At 41.2% G+C, this 22,410-nt stretch overlaps 2 protein-coding genes across 2 annotated transcripts in view; both read left to right on the forward strand.

Moving 5' to 3' along the window:
* Window positions 1-20,569, forward strand: part of LOC140952116 (organic cation transporter protein-like) — a 43,507-nt gene extending 22,938 nt beyond the window's left edge. The window contains exons 10-11 of the mRNA XM_073401542.1: window positions 19,035-19,240; window positions 19,414-20,569. Coding sequence (XP_073257643.1) covers window positions 19,035-19,240; window positions 19,414-19,540 — 333 coding nt within the window. The 3' untranslated portion in view covers window positions 19,541-20,569. The remainder of the gene's footprint in view (window positions 1-19,034; window positions 19,241-19,413) is intronic.
* Window positions 12,473-13,417, forward strand: LOC140952271 (uncharacterized). Its single transcript, XM_073401704.1, has one exon. It carries the CDS (start codon window positions 12,473-12,475, stop codon window positions 13,415-13,417), a length of 945 nt encoding a protein of 314 aa, XP_073257805.1.
* Window positions 20,570-22,410: the final 1,841 nt, after the last annotated feature.

The raw sequence follows: 22,410 nt of genomic DNA on the forward strand, positions 1-22,410 counted from the left end.
AGGGGGTTACAAGGTGTTACAGGGGGTTACAAGGTGTTACAGGGGGATACAAGGGGTTACAGAAAATTACAGGGGTTAGAAGAGATTACAGGGCGTTACAGGAAGTTACAAAGGGTTACAAAGAGTTACAGAAGGTTACAAGGCGTTACAGGAGGTTACAAGGGGTTACGGGGGGCTACAAAGGGTTACAAAGGATCACAGGGGGTTACAGAAAGAGTGGCAAGGGGTTACAGGGGGGTTACAAGGGATTACATGGGATTACAAGTGGTTACAGGGGGATAAAGGAGGTTACAGGGGGTCACAGGGTTTGACAAGGGGTTACAGCGGGTAACAAGGGGTTACAGGGGGTTACAGGCGTTACAGGGGGTTAAAGGGGCTTAAAAGGGGTTACAAAGGATTACAGGGGGATAGAGAAGGTGACAAAGGGGTTACAGGGGGTTACGAGGGGTAACAGAAGGTTACAGGGGGTTACAAGGGGTTCCAGGGGATTACAGGCGGTTACAAGAGCTTACAAGGGATTGCAGGGGGTTACCATCAATTACAGGGGGTTATAAGGGATTACATGGGATTACCAAGGGGTTACAGGGGGCTACAGGTGGATACAGGGGGTTACGAGGTGTTACAGGGAGTTACAAGGGGTTACAGGGAGTTACAAGGGGTTACAGGGGGTTACAAGGGGTTACAGGGGGTTACAAGGGGTTACAGGCGTTACGGGGGTTAAAGGGGCTTAAAAGGGGTTACAAAGGATTACAGAGGGTTAGAAAAGGTGACAAGGGGTTACAGGGGGTTACGAGGGGTAACAGAAGGTTACAGGGGGTTACAAGGGGTTCCAGAGGATTACAGGCGGTTACAAGGGCTTACAAGGGATTACAGGGGGTTACCATCAATTACAGGGGGTTAAAAAAGATTACATGGGATTACCAGGGGAGTACAGGGGCTTACAGGGGGCTACAGGTGGATACAGGGGGTTACGAGGTGTTACAGGGGGTTACAACGGGATACAGGAAGTTACAAGGGTTTACAAAAGGTTACAGAAGGTTACAAGGGGTTACAGGGAGTTACAAGGGATTACAAAGGATTACAGGGGTTGCAGGGGCTTACGAGGGGTTACAGGGGGTTACAAGGGATTGCAGGGGGTTACAAGGGGTTAAAAGGGACTACAGGGGGTTACAAGGGATTACAGTGGGTGACAAGGGGTTACAGCGGGGTTCCAAGGACTCCATGAGATTACAACGGTTTACAGAGAGTTACAAGTGATTACAGGGGGTTACAAGGGGTTACAAGGGGTTACAGGGGCTACAAGGGGTTCCAAGGGGTTACTGGGGGTTACAAGGGGTTACAGGTGGTTACAGGGGCTTACAAGGGGTTACAAAGGATTACAGGGGATTAGAGGGGGTGACAAAAGGTTATAGGTGGTTACAGGGGGTTACAGAGGGTTACAGGGGGTTACAAGGGGTTTCAGGGGATTACAGGGGGTTACAAGGGAGTACAGAAGGTCACAAGCGATTACAGGGGGTTACAAGGGATTACATGGGATTACAAGGGGTTATAGGGGATAACACGGGGTTACAGTCGGTTAAAGGAGGTTACGAGGTTTTCTAGAAGGTTACAAGGGGTTACAAGAGGTGAAAGGGGGTTACAAGGGGCTACAAAGGGTTAGAAGGGGGTTACAAGGGGTGACAGGGGGTTACAAGGGGTTACAGGGGGTTACAAAGGATTATAGAAACTTTTTTCTAACTAAAACGTTCCCAGATACTCTTTCTTGGTCTATTTTGCATAAAAATCAAAGTTGAAGAAATCTCACTTTTGACCAAAATGATGGACTAACCTCTTTGGAAAAATTCTAATTTTGCGTTCTTCATAAACAGTTGTTTTTAAAGTCTTTAAAGGCTTCTTTTTTATCTAGATCGTCAGCAAACTCTTTTTCCCGATCTATTTTTGATAAACACAAAAGATGAAATAACTTCCTCTTTTTGACCAAAATCATGGACTATCCCCTTTGCAAAAATGCCAATTTTGCCTTCTTTTTTAATCCATGTTTATATTGTCTAGAAAGGCCTTTTTTCTAACGAGAACGTCACCAAATACTTTTTCTCGGTGTATTTTGCATAAAACGAAACGTTAACAAAATTTCCAATTTTTGACCAAAACCATAAACTAAGCCGTTTGGAAAAATGACAATTTTGTGGGTGTTTGAAAGCGATGTTTTTGTTATTCACAAAGGCTTGTTTGCTATATAAAACGTCGAAAATCGTTTTTTTACGATTTATTATTACGATCTATGACATGAAAGGAGAAGGGGTTACAAGGGCTTACAGGAGGTTACGAGGGATTACAAGGGGTGACAAGGGGTTACAAAGGGTTACAAGCGGTTACAAATGGTTACAGACGGTTACAAGGGATGACAGGGGGTTACAAGGGGTTACAGTGGGTTACAAGGGGTGACAGGGGGTTTCAAGGGCTTACAGGGGGTTACAAGGGGTTACAAGAGGTGACAGGGGGCTACAGGGGCTTACAAGGGCTGACAGGGGGTTACAAGGGGTTACAGCGGGTTAATAGGGGTTACAAGGGGTTACAGGGGGTTTCAAGGGGTTACATGGGGTTACAAGGGGTGACAGGGGGTTACAAGGGGTTACAGGGGGTTACAAGAGGTGACAGGGGATTACAAGGGGTTACAGGGGGTTACAAGGGGTTACAGGGGGTTACAAAGGATTATAGAAACTTTTTTCTAACTAAAACGTTCCCAGATACTTTTTCTTGGTCTATTTTGCATAAAAATCAAAGTTGAAGAAATCTCATTTTTGACCAAAACGATGGAGTAACCTTTTTGGAAAAATTCTAATTTTGCGTTTTTCATAAACAGTTGTTTTTAAAGTCTTTAAAGACTTCTTTTTATCTAGAACGTCAGCAAACTCTTTTTCCCGATCTATTTTTGATAAACACAAAAGATAAAAACACTTCAACTTTTTGACCAAAATCATGGACTATCCCCTTTGCAAAAATGCCAATTTTGCCTTATTTTTTAATCCATGTTTATATTGTCTAGAAAGGCTTGTTTTCTAACGAGAACGTCACCAAATATTTTTTCTTGGTGTATTTTGCATAAAACGAAACGTTAACAAAATTTCCAATTTTTGACCAAAACCATGGACTAACCCCTTTGGAAAAATACCAATTTTGTGGGTGTTTGAAATTGATGTTTTCGTTATTCACACAGGCTTGTGTGCTATATAAAACGTCGAAAATCGTTTTTTTCCGATTTATTTTCACGACCTATGACATGGGAATACACTGGGTTACAAAGGGGTTACAAGGGGTGACAGGGGGTTACAAAGGGTGACAAGGGGTTACAAGGGGTTACAGGGAGTTACAAGGGCTGACAGGGGGTTACAAGGGGTTACAGAGGGTGACAGGGGGTTAGAAGGGGTTACAGGGGGTTACAAGGGGTTACAAGGGGTGACAGGGGGTTACAAAGGGTTACACGGGGTTACAAGGGGTTACAGGGGCTTACAAGGGGTTACAGGGGGGTTTAAAGGGGTGACATGGGGTTACAAGGGGTTAAAGGGGGTTACAAAGGATTATAGAAAGTTTTCTCTAACTAGAACGTTCCCAGATACTTTTTCTTGGTCTATTTTGCATAAAAATCAAAGGTGAAGAAATCTCAAATTTTTGACCAAAACAATGGACTAACCCCTTTTGAAAAAATTCTAATTTTGCGTTTTTCTTAAAAAGTTGTTTTAAAATTCTTTAAAGACTTCTTTTTTATCTAGAATGTCAGCAAACTCTTTTTCTCGATGTATTTTTGATAAACACAAAAGATAACAAAAATTCAACTTTTTTAACAAAATCATGGACTATCCCTTTTGCAAAAAAGCCAATTTTGCCTTCTTTTTAAATCGATTTTTATATTGTCTAGAAAGGCTTGTTTTCTAACGAGAACGTCATCAAATACTTTTTCTCGGTGTAGTTTGCATAAAACGAAACGTTAACAAAATTTCCAATTTTTGACCAAAACCATAAACTAACCCCTTTGGAAAAATGCCAGTTTTGTGGGTGTTTGAAACCGATGTTTTCGTTATTCACACAGGCTTGTTTGCTATATAAAACGTCGAAAATCGTTTTTTTACGATTTATTATTACGATTTATGACATGGGAGTACAGGGGGTTACAGGGGGTACAGGATGTTACGAGGGATTACAGGGGGTGACAAGGGGTTACAAAGGGTTACAAGGGGATACAAATGGTTACAGGGGGTTACAAGGGGTGACAGGGGTTTACAAGGGTTTACAGTGGGTTACAAGGGGTGACAGGGGGTTACAAGGGGTTACAGGGGGTTAGAAGGGGTTACAAGAGGTGACAGGGGGTTACAAGGGGTGACAAGGGGTTACAAGGGGTGACAGGGGGTAAGAAGGGGTTACATGGGGTGACAGGGGGTTACAAGGGGTTACAGGGGGTTACAAGGGCTTACTTTGGGTTACAAGGAGTGACAGGGGGTTACAAGAAGTTACAGGGGGTTACAAGGGGTTACAAGAGGTGACAGGGGGTCAAAGGGGGTTACAAGAGGTGACAGGGGTTTACAAGGGGTTACAGGGGGTAACAAGGGCTTACGAGGGGTGACAGGGGGTTACAAGGGGTTACATGGGGTTACAAGGGGTGACAGAGGGTTATAAGGGGTTACAGGGGGTTACAAGAGGTGACAGGGGATTACAAGGGGTTACAGGGGGTTACAAGGGGTTACAGGGGGTTTCAAAGGATTATAGAAACTTTTTTCTTACTAAAACGTTCCCAGATACTTTTTCTTGGTCTATTTTGCATAAAAATGAAAGTTGAAGAAATCTCATTTTTGACCAAAACGATGGAGTAACCTTTTTGGAAAAATTTCTAATTTTGCGTTTTTCATAAACAGTTGTTTTTAAAGTCTTTAAAGGCTTCTTTTTTATCTAGAACGTCAGCAAACTCTTTTTCCGGATCTATTTTTGATAAACACTAAAGATGAAAAAACCTCAACTTTTTGACCAAAATCATGGACTATCCCCTTTGGAAAAATGCCAAATTTGCCTTCTTTTTAAATCCAGTTTATGTTGTCTAGAAAGGCTTGTTTTCTAACGAGAAAGTCACCAAATACTTTTTCTCGGTGTATTTTGCATAAAACAAAACGTTAACAAAATTTCCAATTTTTGACCAAAATCATAGACTATCCCCTTTGCAAAAATGCCAATTTTGCCTTCTTTTTAAATCCATGTTTATATTGTCTAGAAAGGCTTGTCTTCTAACGAGAACGTCACCAAATACTTTTTCTCGGTGTATTTTGCATAAAACGAAACGTTAACAAAATTTCCAATTTTTGACAAAAACCATAGACTAACCCCTTTTGAAAAATGCCAATTTTGTGGGTGTTTGAAACCGATGTTTTCGTTATTCACACAGGCTCGTTTGCTATATAAAACATCAAAAATCGTTTTTTTACGATTTATTATTACGATTTATGACATGGGAGTACAAGGGGTTACAAGGGGGTACAGGAGGTTACGAGGGATTACAAGGGGTGACAAGGGGTTACAAAGGGTTACAGGGGGTTGCAAGGGGTGACAGGGGGTTACAAGGGGTTAGAGGGGGTTACAAGGGGTGACAGGGGGTTACAAGGGGTTAGAGGGGGTTACAAGAGGTTACAAGGGGTGACAGGGAGTTACAAGGGGTTACAGGGGGTTAAAAGAGGTAACAGGGGGTTACAAGGGGTTACCTTGGGTTATAAGGGGTGACAGGGGGTTACAAGGGGTTACAGGGGGTTACAAATGATTATAGAAACTTTTTTCTTACTAAAACGTTCCCAGATACTTTTTCTTTGTCTATTTTGCATAAAAATCAAAGTTGAAGAAATCTTAGTTTTGACCAAAACGATGGAAAAATTCTAATTTTGCGTTTTTCATAAACAGTTGTTTTTAAAGTCTTTAAAGGCTTCTTTTTTATCTAGAACGTCAGCAAACTCTTTTTCCCGATCTATTTTTGATAAACACTAAAGATGAAAAAACTTCAACTTTTTGACCAAAATCATGGACTATCCCCTTTGCAAAAATGCCAATTTTGCCTTCTTTTTTAATCCATGTTTATATTGTCTAGAAAGGCCTTTTTTCTAACGAGAACGTCACCAAATACTTTTTCTCGGTGTATTTTGCATAAAACGAAACGTTAACAAAATTTCCAATTTTTGACCAAAACCATAAACTAAGCCGTTTGGAAAAATGACAATTTTGTGGGTGTTTGAAAGCGATGTTTTTGTTATTCACAAAGGCTTGTTTGCTATATAAAACGTCGAAAATCGTTTTTTTACGATTTATTATTACGATCTATGACATGAAAGGAGAAGGGGTTAGAAGGGCTTACAGGAGGTTACGAGGGATTACAAGGGGTGACAAGGGGTTACAAAGGGTTACAAGCGGTTACAAATGGTTACAGACGGTTACAAGGGATGACAGGGGGTTACAAGGGGTTACAAAGTGTTACATGAGGTTAAAAGGGGTTACAAGGGGTGACAGGGGGTTACCAGGGGTTAGAGGGGGTTACAAGAGGTGACAGGGGGTTACAGTGGGTTACAAGGGGTGACCGGGGGTTACAGGGGGTAACAAGGGGTTACAAGGGGTGACAGGGGTTTACAAGGGGTTACATGGGGTTACAAGGGGTGACAGGGGGTTACAAGGGGTTACAGGGGGTTACAAGAGGTGACAGGGGGTAAGAAGGGGTTACCATAGGTTACAAGGGGTGACAGGGGGTTACAGGGGGTTACAAGGGGTGACAGGGGGTTACAAGGGGTTACAGGGGGTTACAAGGGGTTACAAGGGGTGACAACAGGTGACAGGGGGTTACAAGGGGTAACAAGGGGTTACAGGGGGTTAGAAGGGGTTACAAGAGGTGACAGGGGATTACAAGCGGTTAGAGGGGGTTACAAGGGTTGACAGCGGGTTATAAGGGGTTACATGGGGTTACAGGGGGTTACAGGGGGTTACAAGAGGTGAAAGGGGGTTACAAGGGGTTAGAGGGGTTTACAAGGGGTGACAGGGGGTTACAAGGGGTTACATGGGGTTACAAGGGGGGACAGGGGGTTACAAGGGGTGACGGGGTAACAAGGGGTTACAGGGGGTTACAAGGGGTTACAAGGGTTTACAAGAGGTGAAAGGGTGTTACAAGGGGTTACAAGAGTTGACAGGGGGTTACAAGGGGTGACAGGGGGTTACTATGGGTTACGTATGGTCACAGGGGGTTACAAGGGGTGACAGGGGGTTACAAGGGGTAACAGTGAGTTACAAGGGGTTACAGGGGGTTACAAGGGGTTACAGGGGGTTAAAAGGGGTTACAAGAGGTGACAGGAGGTTACAGGGGGTTAGAAGTGTTGACAAGGGGTTACAAGGGGTTACAGGAGGTTACAAGGTGTTAGAAGGGGTGACAGGGGGCTACAAGGGGTTACATGGGGTTACAGAGGGTTAGAAGGGGTTACAGGGGGTTACAAGGGGTTACAATAGGTGACAGGGGGTTAGAAGCGGTTAGAGGGGAATAAGGGCTGACAGCGGGTTACAAGGGGTTACATGGGGTTACAAGGGGTGACAGGGGGTTACAGGGGGTTACAGGGGGTTACAAAGGATTACAGGGGGTAACAAGGGGTTACAGGGGGTTACAAGGGGTTACAAGGGGTTATTGGGGTTTAGAAGGGGTTAAAAGCGGGTTACAGAGGGTAACAAGGGGTTACAGGGGGTTACGAGGGGTTACAAGAGGTGACAGGGGGTTACAAGGGGTTACAGGAGGTTACAAGGGGTGACAGAGGGTTACAAGGGGTGACATGGGGTTACAAGGGGTTACAGGGGGTTACAAAGGATGACAGGGGGTAACAAGGGGTTACAGGGGGTTACAAGGGGTTACAAGGGGTTATTGGGGTTTACAAGGGGTTAAAAGCGGGTTACAGAGGGTAACAAGGGGTTACAGGGGGTTACGAGGGGTTACAAGAGGTGACAGGGGGTTACAAGGGGTTACAGGGGTTACAAGGGGTGACAGGGGGTTACAAGGGTTTACATATGGTTACAGGGGGTTACAAGGGGTGACAGGGGGTTGCAAGGGGTTACAGTGGGTTACAAGGGGTGACAGGGGGTTACAAGGGGTTTCAGGGGGTTACAAGGGGTTACAAGAGGTGACAGGGGGTTAGAGGGGGTTGCAAGGGTTGACAGGGGGATACAAGGGGTTACAGGAGGTTACAAGGGGTTACAAGGGGTTACAAGGGGTGACATGGGGTTACAAGGGGTTACAGGGGGTTAGAAGGGGTTACAAGAGGTGACAGGAGGTTACAAGGGGTTAGAGGGGATTACAAGGGGTTACATTGGGTTACAAGGGGTGACAGGGGGTTACAAGGGGTTACAGGGGGTTACAAGGGGTTACAAGAGGTGACAGGGGGTTACAAGGGGTTACAGGGGGGTTACAAGGGGTTACGGTGGGTTGCAAGGGGTTACAGTGGGTTACAGAGGTTTATAGAAACTTTTTTCTAACTAAAACGTTCCCAGATACTCTTTCTTGGTTTATTTTGCATAAAAATCAAAGTTGAAGAAATCTCAGTTTGGACCAAAATGATGGACTAACCTCTTTGGAAAAATTCTAATTTTGCGTTTTTCATAAACAGTTGTTTTTATAGTCTTTAAAGGCTTCTGTGTTATCTAGATCGTCAGCAAACACTTTTTCTCGATGTATTTTTGATAAACACAAAAGATGAAATAACTTCCACTTTTTGACCAAAATCATGAACTATCCCGTTTGCCAAAATGCCAATTTTGCCTTCTTTTTAAATCCATGCTTATATTGTCTAGAAAGGCTTGTTTTCTAACGAGAACGTCACCAAATATTTTTTCTTGGTGTATTTTGCATTAAACGAAACGTTAACAAAATTTCCAATTTTTGACCAAAACCATAAACTAACCCCTTTGGAAAAATGCCAATTTTGTGGGTATTTGAAACCGATGTTTTCGTTATTCACAACGGGTTGTTTGCTATATAAAACGTCGAAAATCGTTTTTTTACGATTTATTATTACGATTTATGACATGGGATTACAGGGGGTTACAAAGGGGTTACAAGTGGTTACAAGCGGTTACAAGTGGTGACAGGGGTTACAAGGGGTTACAGGAGGTTGAAAGGGGTGACAGGGGGTTACAAGGGGTTACAGGGGGTTATAAGGCTTTAAAGGAGTGTACGAGGGATTACAAGGGGTGACAAGGGGCTACAAACGGTTACAGGGGGTTACAAGGGGTTACAAATGGTTACAGGGGGTTACAAGGGGTGACAGGGGGTTACAAGGGGTTGCAGGGGAATACAAGGGGTTACAAGGGGTGACCGGGGGTTACAAGGGGTTACAGTGGGTTACAAGGGGTGATAGTGGGTTACAAGGTGTGACAGGGTGGTTACAAGGGGTTACAATGGGTTACAAGGGGTGACAGGGGGTTACAAGGGGTTACAGGGGATAACAAGGGGTTACAGGGGGTTACAAGGGGTTACAAGGGGTGACAGGGTGTTACAAGGCTTTAAAGGAGGTTATGAGGGATTACAAGGGGTGACAAGGGGCTACAAACGGTTACAGGGGGTTTCAAGGGGTTACAAATGGTTACAGGGGGTTACAAGGGGTGACAGGGGGTTACAAGGGGTTGCAGGGGATTACAAGGGGTTACAAGAGGTGACCGGGGGTTACAATGGGTTACAGTGGGTTACAAGGGGTGATAGTGGGTTACAAGGTGTGACAGGGGGGTTACAAGGGGTTACAAGGGGTGACAGGGGGTTACAAGGGGTTACAGGTTGTTAACAAGCTAACAGGAGGCAGTATAACTCGTCAAGGTTTCGAAAAAGTCGGAATTCGAGGCAGTAGAATTGGGAGTTCCCTCCTTTACAAGCACTAAACGCCCTTGCTGAATACTTTAAAAAGCATCATCCAAGATTCATTTGTTCAATAGTGTTCAGTCCTTTTACGGAAGGTCTAAGTCTGCGAATTGGATGCTGGAATGTCAACGATTTCAATAGTAAAAGTTTAGGCAATAAATTCCAGCAAAGTGAAGTATTAGATACAATAAATAAGCATGATATATTTGGGATAGTAGGAACTCATGCTGACAGCAACTCGGACTTACAAATTCATGATTTTAGGCACTATGTTAAACATAGAGAGAACAGCAAGGGAAAACGTAACTCAGGCGGTATTGCCGTATACATAAGGAAAACGATTATCGGGGGAACCTCATTCGTAATTTCACGCAATAAGAATGTACTATGGATTAAGTTAGATAAATCTTTTTTCGATCTGGACAAGGATCTCTGTTTAGGTACTCTTTTACATAAGTCCAAACACTTCACAAGTAATCAACCAAGAACTATTAGACGATATTGAAAGCGAAATTGTAAATTTTACACTCAAAGGTGAAGTAATTTTACAAGGTGACTTTAACGCGCGCACCGGCAGCATGTAAGAATTCGCGGTCCATGACGACGATAATCAATTTCTTGAAATCCCAGAAGACTATGAAATAGATACAGAAAATTATCGCTATTCACAGAACGAAAATACAACTAACAACAGAGGGAGGATTCTGATTGATCTTTGCACAGCTCTCAGTCTTAGGATCCTGAACGGCAGAGTGGTAGGTGATCTTACAGGGAAAAAAAACATGCTTCAAATACAATGGGAGCAGTGTGGTAGATTATGTTATCATTTCCAGTAGAATTCTCAGATATGTTAATTACTTTATTGTCAACGATCTGGAAACCCACCTATCGGACCACTGTTCCCTTTCATTCGCATTAATGCTAAAACACAAAAAAAGGTGCTCCGGAAAACGATCAGACGAGATCACGTTAGGCGAATTTAAGAAATTAGTCTGGGATGATAATGCGAAATACTAATTAAGCCGACTCTTAGAAAGCATAGAAACAAAAAACAAGCTGAACACAGCACTGAATAACATTAACGTGGACACAATGACTGATCTATTCACACAAAACTTAATTGACGTATGCAAACAAGCAGGCTTGAGATTCAATAACACCACGAGGAAGCATAGTGAAAAACCATGGTTCCACGAGCAATGCAACATAGAAAAAGAGAATCTTAAATCATTAGGCAGGCATATCTCACGAAACCCGAACGTGGAGGAATTGAGATCAAGTCTACACAAGAAAAAAAGGCTTTCAAACACCTGTGCAGAAAAAGAAACGCCAACATTATAATGGGATAATTAGATGCATTGATCTCAGTAATGCTAAAACTGCGTGGAGACAACTTAGGAAATTATTCAACCTGGGCAAATCCAAAAATATGCAAAAAAACACATCTGAGGACTTAGAGAAGTTTTACAGTTACTTTAAAAAGTTAAACGCACGAAAACAGCAAAACGAAGAGCACATACCAACAAGATCAGAGGCCTTGGGGCCCCTAGATTATGAAATATCTGAACAGGAAACGGTAACTGCTATCGACCTCTTAAAAACTGGAAAGGCCCCGGGAGTAGATAACATTTTATGCGAGCTGCTCAAACATGGCAAAGAGGCCTTAAAAGGGCCTCTCACAATCCTTTTCAATAAAATCCTAACCAGTGGTAGGTACCCTACCCTGTGGAGTCATGGCCTAATTATACCAATCTTCAAAAAAGATGATCCGTCCAACCCAGAGAATTATAGAGGAATTACTCTCTTATCAGCCATGGGAAAGATTTTACCTCAATAATGAATAGCAGGCTTTGTGACTATCTAATTTAAAAGGTCATAATTACTCCGGAACAATGCGGTTTCCGAAAAAGACGTAGTACACAGGACAGTATCTTCATTTTAAAAGCACTAAAAGACAAATATGTTAAATCTAAACCCAAGAAATCAAATAACCTTTTATTCACCTGGTTTGTTGACTTTTGTAAAGCATTCGATAGTATCCCCAGAGGGAAACTGTTTCAAAAATTGGAGCTAGCGGGAGTAACGGGGCGCTTCCTTGAGATTTTACATTCAATGTACTCCAATGATAAATCATCTGTGAAAATAGAAAATATGCCAACACCTGCCTTTCGATGCCATACTGGTGTAAAACAAGGTTGCATGCTCTCGCCAACCCTTTTTAACCTTTATCTCAGTGACCTTTCAGAGAAACTTAAGGCCAAGAACCTAAATGACGTAGAACTAAACGAGTTACCGTTAAGTTGAATGCTCTACGCGGATGACTTGGTCATATTCTCCAAATCAAAAAACGGACTGCAGGATTATTTGGATTCGCTCTCTGAATACTGCAAAGAAAACGACGGTTAACCTTAATAAAACTAAGTGCTAATTTTTAATAACTGCGAGGCAGTAAGCTTGACCATTTTAGCAATTACAAATATCTTGGCCTACAGTACTTATGGGACCTTCACGTACGCCAAACAGGAAATAAAGAAGGTTGCCCTTAAAGCTTTGTACAAACTCAGGAAGGAAATGGGCGACCATTTCAGAGACGATGTACAGCTCACAATGAATATTTTTGACACGGTTATTTCCCCAATACACACCTACGGAAGCGAGGTCTGGGGGGTCGATCACGACGGAAAGCTAGAAAATGATCCAATTGAGTTTGTTCAAACAAAGTTCATTAGGTGGCTATTGGGAGTTAACAATTTCTGTAGCTCAAATGCGTGCAGATCGGAGGTAGGCCGTTTCCCAATGCGAACGAAGACTAAGTGCAGAGCCATTAAATATTGGCTGAAATTTTGTGAGCCGGAGCACCAAAATAAACTCTCTGGAATAGCATTTACAGACCAAATTGGTCAAGATAAAAAAGAACTTTGGTCAAGCAAATTAAAACGACTATTAAATCTCGCAGGTCTTGGCGACATATGGTCAGCGAAAACGAACACTCCCGCAATCATGAACTATATACGACATAGACTCTTAGACATAGAACAGCAAACATGGATTAGCGAAATACACAATGATGAACGAAAGGACCCGCATCAAAAAAACAAACTAAGAACTTTTAGGAAATTTAAACTTACCCATGACTACGAAAATTACCTCACAAATGTAAGAAACATCAATCATAGAGTAGCAATCACAAAGCTAAGATTAAGCAACCACAAACTAGCAATTGAACCTGGACGATACGTTAAACCCTATCAACCACCAGACCAAAGAATCTGTCCATTATGTAAAACTGGAATAGAAGACGAAGAGCATTTTTTGATGAATTGCCTAGCCCATAGGGATCCTAGGAGAGAACTGTTCAATACGCTAAAAAAGGAAACTAATCTTATTCTTGACTCTATGACTCCAAGCTCTGCCTTTGCAACGTTGATAAGTATGAACTCTTACTATACTCTTACTGACAAACTCTCGTTTTTTCCGTCTGCATGTCCGTTTAAATTTCTTCTTTTTGTCTTGTAAAAGGTGCCTCAGCTGGTGCCTCAGGTGTTCCGCAAGGGATTTTTTGCTTTTTCAGTTTAACATTCCAGATCGAACCAGTTGTTTTGTGACATGGCTTTAGTTTTGTTACGTTGGACTTTCAAGCCGGCTTTTTTACATGCTTCCACCAGAGTTTCACTAAATAATTCAGCCGCAGTGTCAACATTATCGTTTCTTAAGGCCACTTGTAGTTTAGACTCAACTATTTGTGATTCCAGACATTCTTTTAACTTATTCTTCAATTTGGTATCCCATAATAGTCTATTATGTTCAGACAAGGTGCATCCGTTCGAGCAGTTAGAGGAAACTGGACTGCCGGCTAGAATAGCTTTAATAGCATAGGTCACATGACAATGATCTGACAAATGTGGCATTAGTGGGTTAACAATTAAGTATCGCACATTTTGAAGTATAGCTTTAGAGCCTATGACATAATCCACGACACTGCTGCCATTGTAGTGAAAGCAGGTCTTTTTACCTTCCAGGTCACCAACAATCCTCCCGTTGAAAATTCGCAAATTTAATGCGGTACATATTTCTAATAAGTTTCTGCCCCTGGAGTTTACTGTGCCGGAATCCTGTGAATGCCTAAAGAATTGGGAATCGATTTCGTAATCTTCAGAGACAGGCAAGAAAGTACTATCGTCATTCATTACGACTTCTTGAATTTCACCTGTTCTTGCATTATAATCACCTTGTACGATAATGCCACCCTTTTGCGAAAAAGAAAGCATTTCTGCTTCTATTTCCGAAATTAAATCATCATTATTATTTCTTTCATAGTTAGGCGGGCTTAAATAGACTGTTCCTAAGTATATATCGTTTTTAAATCCAAAATAATTTCTATCAAGTTTACACCAGATAGTGTTTTTGTTTTCTGTTGGAATGTACGAGACTCCGTTAGCGAGTTTCTGGTTTATGTACAAAGATAACCACCCCCCCCCCCCCCCCAAAGTACGTTTTCCTGACTTGTTTCTACATTTGACAAAATGTTTGAAGTTATTAACGGCAAGCTCTGAGTCATAAGTTGCATGCGTTTCAACGAGTGCAAAGATATCGTGCTTGTTGATAATGTTTAAAAACTCTTTTGTTTTTAGCATATTTCCTAATGTTCTGCTGTTGTACCCATAAAGGTTCCAAAATCCTGATTGTAAAGGCCGTACCATGAAAGGAAGAATACAGAAGGAAAATCATGACTAAATAGTTACTTATCTGGTTAACCTCAGTTCACTTTCTCTTAAATATTCTGCAAGGAGGTTAAGTGCTTGTAGTGGTTGACTGATCCTATTACTCGGGGTTACAAGGGGTTACAAGGGACTACAGGGGGTTACAAGGGATTACAGGGGATTACAGGGGGTTACAAGGGATTACAGGGGGTTTCAAGAGGTTACAGGGGGTTACAAGGGATTACATGGGATTACAAGGGGTTACAGAGGATTACAGGGGGTTACAGGTGGTTACAGGCGGTTACAAGGGGTTACAAGGGGTTACAGGGAGTTACAAGGGGTTACAGGGGGTTACAAGGGGTTACAGGGAGTTACAAGGGGTTACAAGGGGTTACAGGGGGTTGCAGGTGGTTGCTAGCTGTAAATAAATACTGCAGCAACAAGGCATGTAGGGCTGAAACAGGAAAATTCCCAATAAAAATCGAAGTACAATATAGGAATTTTAAGATTTGGCTAACTCTAACCAAACACCCAAAACACAAATTATCACAGGTGGTTTATAATGATATGAAGTCGAGGATGAATAAGGAATTATGGAGCCAAAAAATCAAACGCGTATTAGACCAAATAGGGCTGGGATACCTCTGGACAAAAGCACATGAAAATGACATAGAAATCTTGAACATTATCAAACAAAGACTGAAAGACATCGAATTACAAAGGTGGTTAAGTGACGTAAACAGTGACGTAAGAAAAGACGCCAACCAAAAGAGCAAACTAAGAACCTACCGAAAATTTAAAGCAATAGAAAATTATGAATGTGAAGATTATCTCCGTCAGGTCACCAACATCCGACACTGGATAACTCTAACTAAACTCCGTCTAAGCAATCACAAATTGGCGATAGAGACAGGTCGGTATGTAAGACCTTATAAGAAACCGGAAGAGGGGATCTGTCCTACCTGTAAAAAAGACGTAGAAGATGAAATACACTTTTTAACTCTGTGCCCTGCGTATCAAGAAAAAATAAGTACTTTATTTGAATACTTAAACAAAGAATACAGAATATCGGTAAACAGAATGGCACCAGATGATGTTTTTCTGTTGTTAATAACCCTCCGGGCAAGAACAAACCAGTGCAAAAGCTAACTGCAAAATACGTATTCTACTGCTATGAGAAAAGAAGATCATTCGTTGTTTAGGTTAACATTGATTATAGTTCCACTAGTGTGAAATTTGTCTTTTGATTTTAAATTATTTGGATAAAGTCGATGTACATAGGACTGTATGAGACTCCAAATAAAGCATTGTCTTGTCTTGCCTTGTCTTGCCAGGGATTACAAGGGGTTACAGGGGATTACAGGAGGTTACAAGGGATTACAGGGGATTACCAAGGGTTACAGGAGGTTACAAGGGATTATAGGGGGTTACAAGGGCTAACAGGTGGTTACAATGGGTTACAGGGGGTTAGAAGGGATTACAGGGGATTACAAAGGGTTACAGGAGGTTACCAGGGATTACAGGGGGTTACAAGGGCTTCCAGGTGGTTACAAGGGGTTACAGCGGGTTACAAGGGTTTACAGGGGTTACAGAAAACCTTTTTTTTTAACTAGATCGTAACCAGATACTTTTTCTTGGCTTAATAGTCTTAAAAGGCTTCTTTTCTATCTAGAACGTCAGCAAACACATTTCCTCGATCTATTTTTGACAAACACAAAAGATAAAAAAACTTCAACTTTTTGACCAAAATCATGGACTACCCTTTTGCAAAAATGAAAATTTTCCGGTTTTTTTAAACCGCTGTATTTGCAGTCCAGAAAGGCTTCTTTTCCATGTAAAACGTCAAAACTCATTTTTTCACGATTTATTTTCACGATCTATTACATGGGAATACAAGGGGTTACAAAAGGTTACAGGGGGTTACAAGGGATTACATGGGTTTACAGGGGATTACAGGGGGTTACATGGGGTTACAGGGGGTTACAAGGGGTTACATGGGGTTACAAGGGATTACAAGGGGTTACAAGGGGTATCCTATCCTATCCTACAGGGGGTGACAAGGGTTTACAGGGGGTTTCAAGGGATTACAGGGGGTTACAGGGGATTATAGAGAATTACAAGGCGTTACTTGGGGTTACAAGGGATTACAAGGGATTACAGGGGGTTACAAGGGGTTACAAGGGATAACAAGGGATTACAAAGGGTTACAGGAGGTTACAAGGGGTTACAATGGATTACAGGGGGTTACAGGGTATTTCAAGGGGTTACAGGGGATTACAGAGGGTTACAGGGGGTTACAAGGGATTACACTGGATTACAAAGGGTTAGAGGAGGCTGCAAGGGATTACAAGAAATTAAAGGGGGTTACAGGGGATTACAAGGTGTTACAAAGACTTACAGGGGGTTACAGAAAACCTTGTGTCTAACTTGATCGTAACCAGATACTTTTTCTTGGTCTATTTCGCATAAAATAAAAGTTGAATAAATCTCACATTTTTGACGAAAACAATGGACTTTGGAAGGAAGCGAAATTTGCGTTTTTCATTAACAGATGTTCTAATAGTCTTGAAAGGCTTCTTTTCTATCCAGAACGTCAGAAAACACTTTTTCTCGATGTATTTTTGATAAACACAACAGACGAAAAAACTTCAACTTTTTGACCAAAATTATTAACTAACCCCTTTCCAAAAATGCCAATTTTGCGGTTTTCTTAAATCCATGTTTCTATTGTCTAGAAAGGCTTGTTTTTTAACGAAAACGTCACCAAATTTTCTTGGTGTATTTTGCATATAAAACGTCAAAAGTCGAAATTTTCACGATATATTTTCACAATCTGTGACATGGGGATACTTGGGGGTTACACGGGGGTTACAGGGGTTTTTTAAGGTCTTACTGGGGGTTACAGAAAATCTTTTTTCTGAGTAGATCATCCTCAGATACTTTGTCTTGGTCTATTTTGCATAAAAATAAAAGTTGAATAAATTTCAAATTTTTGACAAAAACTATGGAGTTACCCCTTTGGAAAAAAGTGAAATTTGCGTTCTTCGTGAACAGATGTTCTAAAAGTCTTGAAAGGCTTCTTTCCTGTGCAGAACGTTGGCAAACACTTTTTCTCGATCGGTTTTTAATGAACACAAAAGATGAAAAAACTTCAACATTTTTTTACCAAAATCATGGACTAACCCCTTTAGGAAAATGTTAATTTTGCGGTTTTCTTAAATCCATGCATTTGTACGGACAGTTCATTTGGTCCCAAAATATCCTCTGTACTTTTATAATACGGGCACCTCGATTTTCTAGAACCTTTGTTGTAAATGGTAAACGACCCGTTTTTCGCGAGGGTTTGGGACTCGAGATACATAGTATTTCTAGTATGATATACTGGTACTTCTATGATGCGGACACCTTTGCAATGCGTAGGGTTGGCTCTTTCCTTTTGGCGACGGTATATATAAGAAAGTTTGACTACAATGTATGTCATAAACATGTGTTTAAACATGCTATGAAAACATATATGGCTGAATTTAACTCGGATTCTTTCAATCAAAGTGGATAGAACCACGGATTTGTGTAAATTGTTTGAAGCCGCTAAATTCAATAGAATCCAGGTTCGTATCCATAAGCTCTATTGACTTGTTTTCTTGCTGGGTCTCGTGTGTAATTTGTTCAACTTTTCAAGGTAGCAGAGTCTCTCAGGTTTATAAGAAGAGAAACCCCTGTGTCCTTGAATAATAGATATCTGAAAATTAGTCAATCATGAATTTGATTTTCGATATCATCTCTTGGCATTCTCTTCCGGATGCTCGTTCTTTTTTGAGCTGAGTGATGGAGCGCTTTCTATTCTGCCCAAAATTCCGCAAATTTTGGTTAGAAATCAAATGGAACAAGCCATTTCGGTTCGGTCCGACCGGAATATTTGGGACCACCTTTGAAGGTCGGTGGGACCAAAAGTCCCTTTCCATTTGACAAAATTGTTGTTCCTAGTACCTCTCTTTTGCATCCTGCTTACAAGAACAATAACCAAACGGGCGGTGGCTTGGGTCGGGTCTGTGCAACCGGAATGTAGCATTTCATTGGGCACGTGGAATGTCCGAAATTTTGAAGTGGAATTTTCGTTGAATTGAAGTCCGCCTGCCTTTCAGAACCGCCTAGTCAAACCCAGTATCAAGTAATTTCGTTCGCTCAGTAACCACCGTCTTCAAACTCCTGGTGTTTCAGTTGATTACAGCTTATCGCGTTTGAAGTTAAGTGAACAATAATTCAATACCAGAAAAGAAAAGTAAAATTCAACAATAACGCCACCTTTCTCGGTCTTTGCCATAACGCATAGAACACCTAGCCTCTCTGTTTTTATGGTTATCTCGAGAAAATGTTCAGCACAACTACAAATCAAACACTGAAATAAAACCTGACTGGTTCTCCCTTTTCTCTAGTCCCAGTTACCCGGCGTGAGCGTCACTCTTCCCATGGTTATCTTCGGAGTTTTGACTGTTGCTGCTGGCCTTATGACACTGTGGCTTCCGGAAACGCTTCTTGCACCCATGCATCAGACGATCGAAGAAATGGAACTGGAAAAGGAGTATTATGGGCTGATATGGATGGAAAAACCATATCCCTCTTCCATACCATGTTTTAAGAGGTAATTTGAAACATAAACTACACAGAAGACAAAGAGATTGGGAGGGGATCCTGTTTGAAGGTGAAGGCGGGGAGATAATAAGAAAGATATCTGTTTATCTTAACATGTTACATCAAGGAGAAAGGTGACTGGCAGAATTGCAATGATTTCTTTTTTCTATTTGTTTACTCTAGCAACTCTTCAGACTGGGATGGAATTCCAATGGAGGACAAGACGTCAACAAAAAGTGGAGATAACGAATCTGATAACGGGTCTATAATACTCAAGCCATCGTCTGAAATATTTCCAAATGAGACTTAAAGAAAGACGCAAAAACTTTGGCATCTATGGATGTTTGTTTGCGGGGCCCTTTTCTGCGTTCTAAGTGAAAGAGAGTATAAATATATCTTTGACTAGGGTTGATAGGGTTTTACGAGAGAGGACAGTCGACAGAGAGTTGTAAAGACTATTATTATATGGCTGAATTCATGAGCGGGCAAGATAAAGTGAATCCTGTATTCTTATTGGCTACCCAAGTGGGCAAGATGGGCCCATCTTTCCCGCTTGGGATTTTCCGCTTTGTTTCTGCAAGTAAAAGTTCTCTTTTTGGCCATAAAATAATTCCTTTATTGACCAAGCTTGTTCGGTCAAGATGGCAGAATATTGGTCTCGTTTTTATTTGCGTTTTTATTGACCTCGAATTCGTCTCGGTGGATAAAAAAGCAAACAATATCGAGCCATCTTAACCTCACGCTGGGTCAATAGCCAGCCATCTTAACCTTACGCTTGGTCAATATCCAGCCATCTTGACCTCAGGCATGGTCAATATCCAGCCATCTTAACCTCACGCTTGGTCAATATCTGCCATCTTGACCTTACGTTTGGTCAATATTCAGCCGTCATAACCTTACGCTTGGTCAATAACACATACAGGCCTCTATGGAATTCTTCGATTGCAACATAAGTTGAACAGTTTTTATTTCATTTAAAAGACCAAATGTTCAGGTTAGCTAAGAATCAAAACGCGAACTTGGGACCTTCTTTATGCTCAGAAAAGTACATAAACGCTGGTAAGCCGAAATCATCTTTATTATTGACGTCATAGAATGTACAATAGAAAATAAAAATTGATCCCTAGCTCTTCGAATGATCACAACAGCTACTTAATGTTTATATATTTTTTAATTCTAGTAGCAGTTTTTTTGCTACAATGCAAAGTATTAATGCTTTGATGTAACATTTCTTTATAATAGCCTTATGTTTTTACTTTATTTTTGCATTCCTATTGCTGTCTATCTCTCGATTGTATGTCTCCTGTATCGTAATAAAATCTGAACTAGAATACCCAAATCAGTACCGAATAAGGCAAAAATAAACCCCGTTACATCTATACACAGAACTAATGTCAACGAAAAGAGCTGCCTATCCGGAGAGCTCTATACTCTACTTAAGTCCTCTCCATACCAGTCTAATTAACCCCAATCAAATTCAGTCCACTTCAGTCCGCTCCAGTCCAGTCCACAGTGCCTGCTTTCAGCATCAGCCTGCTCACGCCTCAAGGTCCATTTTCTCATTACTGATGGTGACATGAAAGCTATTGACTACAGGTAACAGTGTTTGAAACTCTTATTAGTGGTTATTAGGGTGTGGGTAGTACAGTTCACAGCCTCCGGTCCACGAGGGATACTTTGAGATCTCCATGAAACCGTATAGAACTTAGCGCTCTCGTAAGTTTCTACCTTGTAGAATCGCATGAGGGTTTACTTAAGGGCAAACCTGACTCTGTTATGGTTACTTTATCAGAAATTTCTATCAGCGTAATAGTTAAGTAATAGTATCTTTGCTAACCTTTATTTGTCTTAGTACCTATTTGTTTCTTTCCTCAGGGTGGTAGTGAGCTTGGTGTACTTTGGTTTTCTGTTGTACATCTATTATCTAGTTGGAAGCCCGTATTTGAATCTCTTTCTGATGTACCTTACAGACATACCTGTCCAAGTCTTCCTTTCGTGGTATGTATTCTCTCCCTTAACATTAAAAAAAACCAGACATCCTTCTTTCTAATGTACCTTAGAGCTATAAAAAGTGTTGGAACACTTTATACCCGGTAATGTGGGAAAACTTGCCAGGGCATTTTGGTCCAGAAGCACACCCTAAGAATTTCTAGTAGGGTGCTATATGTTTTTTCTGTTTGTTTTACGTTGGTAAGTACCAGTCTCCTCGTTTCTAAAGCAGCCAATGTGGCTTTGTTTTACCTGTCTAACCTCGCTCCCAAGTTTTTGACTGCAAGGTCGAGGGTGGTAAAACAAATCTTTTTCAGTCAATCTGGACAATATGGCCGCCGTGTGAATAATGCCTATAGTATTGCATTTATTCTCTGATTTTTTTCTCACTTAGTTGTTACTGCGATGTTTTTTTCTAATTACAGATATCAACCTGACCTTTTGCTGTGCTTGGTGCTTGGTAGCTTACCCTAACAGCTGATTCCTTTTTGATAATTGACAGGTAAGAAGTATCTAAATTCTATGAATAATCTCCAAAGACATTTTAGTTCTGCAACACCAAGTGTTGGGCCATGAGAGGGGTCAGATTTTCCTACTCAAATTTACGAGTCTTTCCTTTTAGTTTTCTTTTCCCGTTTTCATTTTTTTATTTATTTTTATCGGTGTCAGTTAGCATTTCTTTCTCTTTTTTTCCGAATACAGTCATCTCTTCTAGCTTCTCACTGTAAGAACGTTTTGTAGGAGACAAGTCTGTGTTTTAGGGCCAGGTAAGAATGTAGAATGCGGTCAGGAGCTCTGATTGGTTGACCAAGTAGTTATGCTCTTTTAGTTATTGTTTAGTAATAACAGGCAAAATACTAAATGTCACAAAGATCAAATGTAAACGCGAGAAATCTACCAAAATTTCTTATGGGCAACGGCCAATCACGGCGCGCGTAGCATTCAGTACAGTTCTCGTAATGAGCACACGGCGAATAGCTCAGCTACTGTGAAAAGAAAGCAGCAGACTCGGCCTTCGCATTAATATTAGAGCCACGATAATTACGTCAACTAATTACTATGAAAATTTATAAAAATTGATTTCTGAAACTAAAATAATAGATTTTCTGCTGCATGCGAGGGGTAAATATATATGTATTGCATTTCCTCAGCTTCTAGCGCGAGCGTTTCTGTCATCCGGGACTGCACTGT

Source organism: Porites lutea, chromosome 11 (assembly GCF_958299795.1).
Source record: "Porites lutea chromosome 11, jaPorLute2.1, whole genome shotgun sequence".
NCBI classification, from domain to species: domain Eukaryota; kingdom Metazoa; phylum Cnidaria; class Anthozoa; order Scleractinia; family Poritidae; genus Porites; species Porites lutea.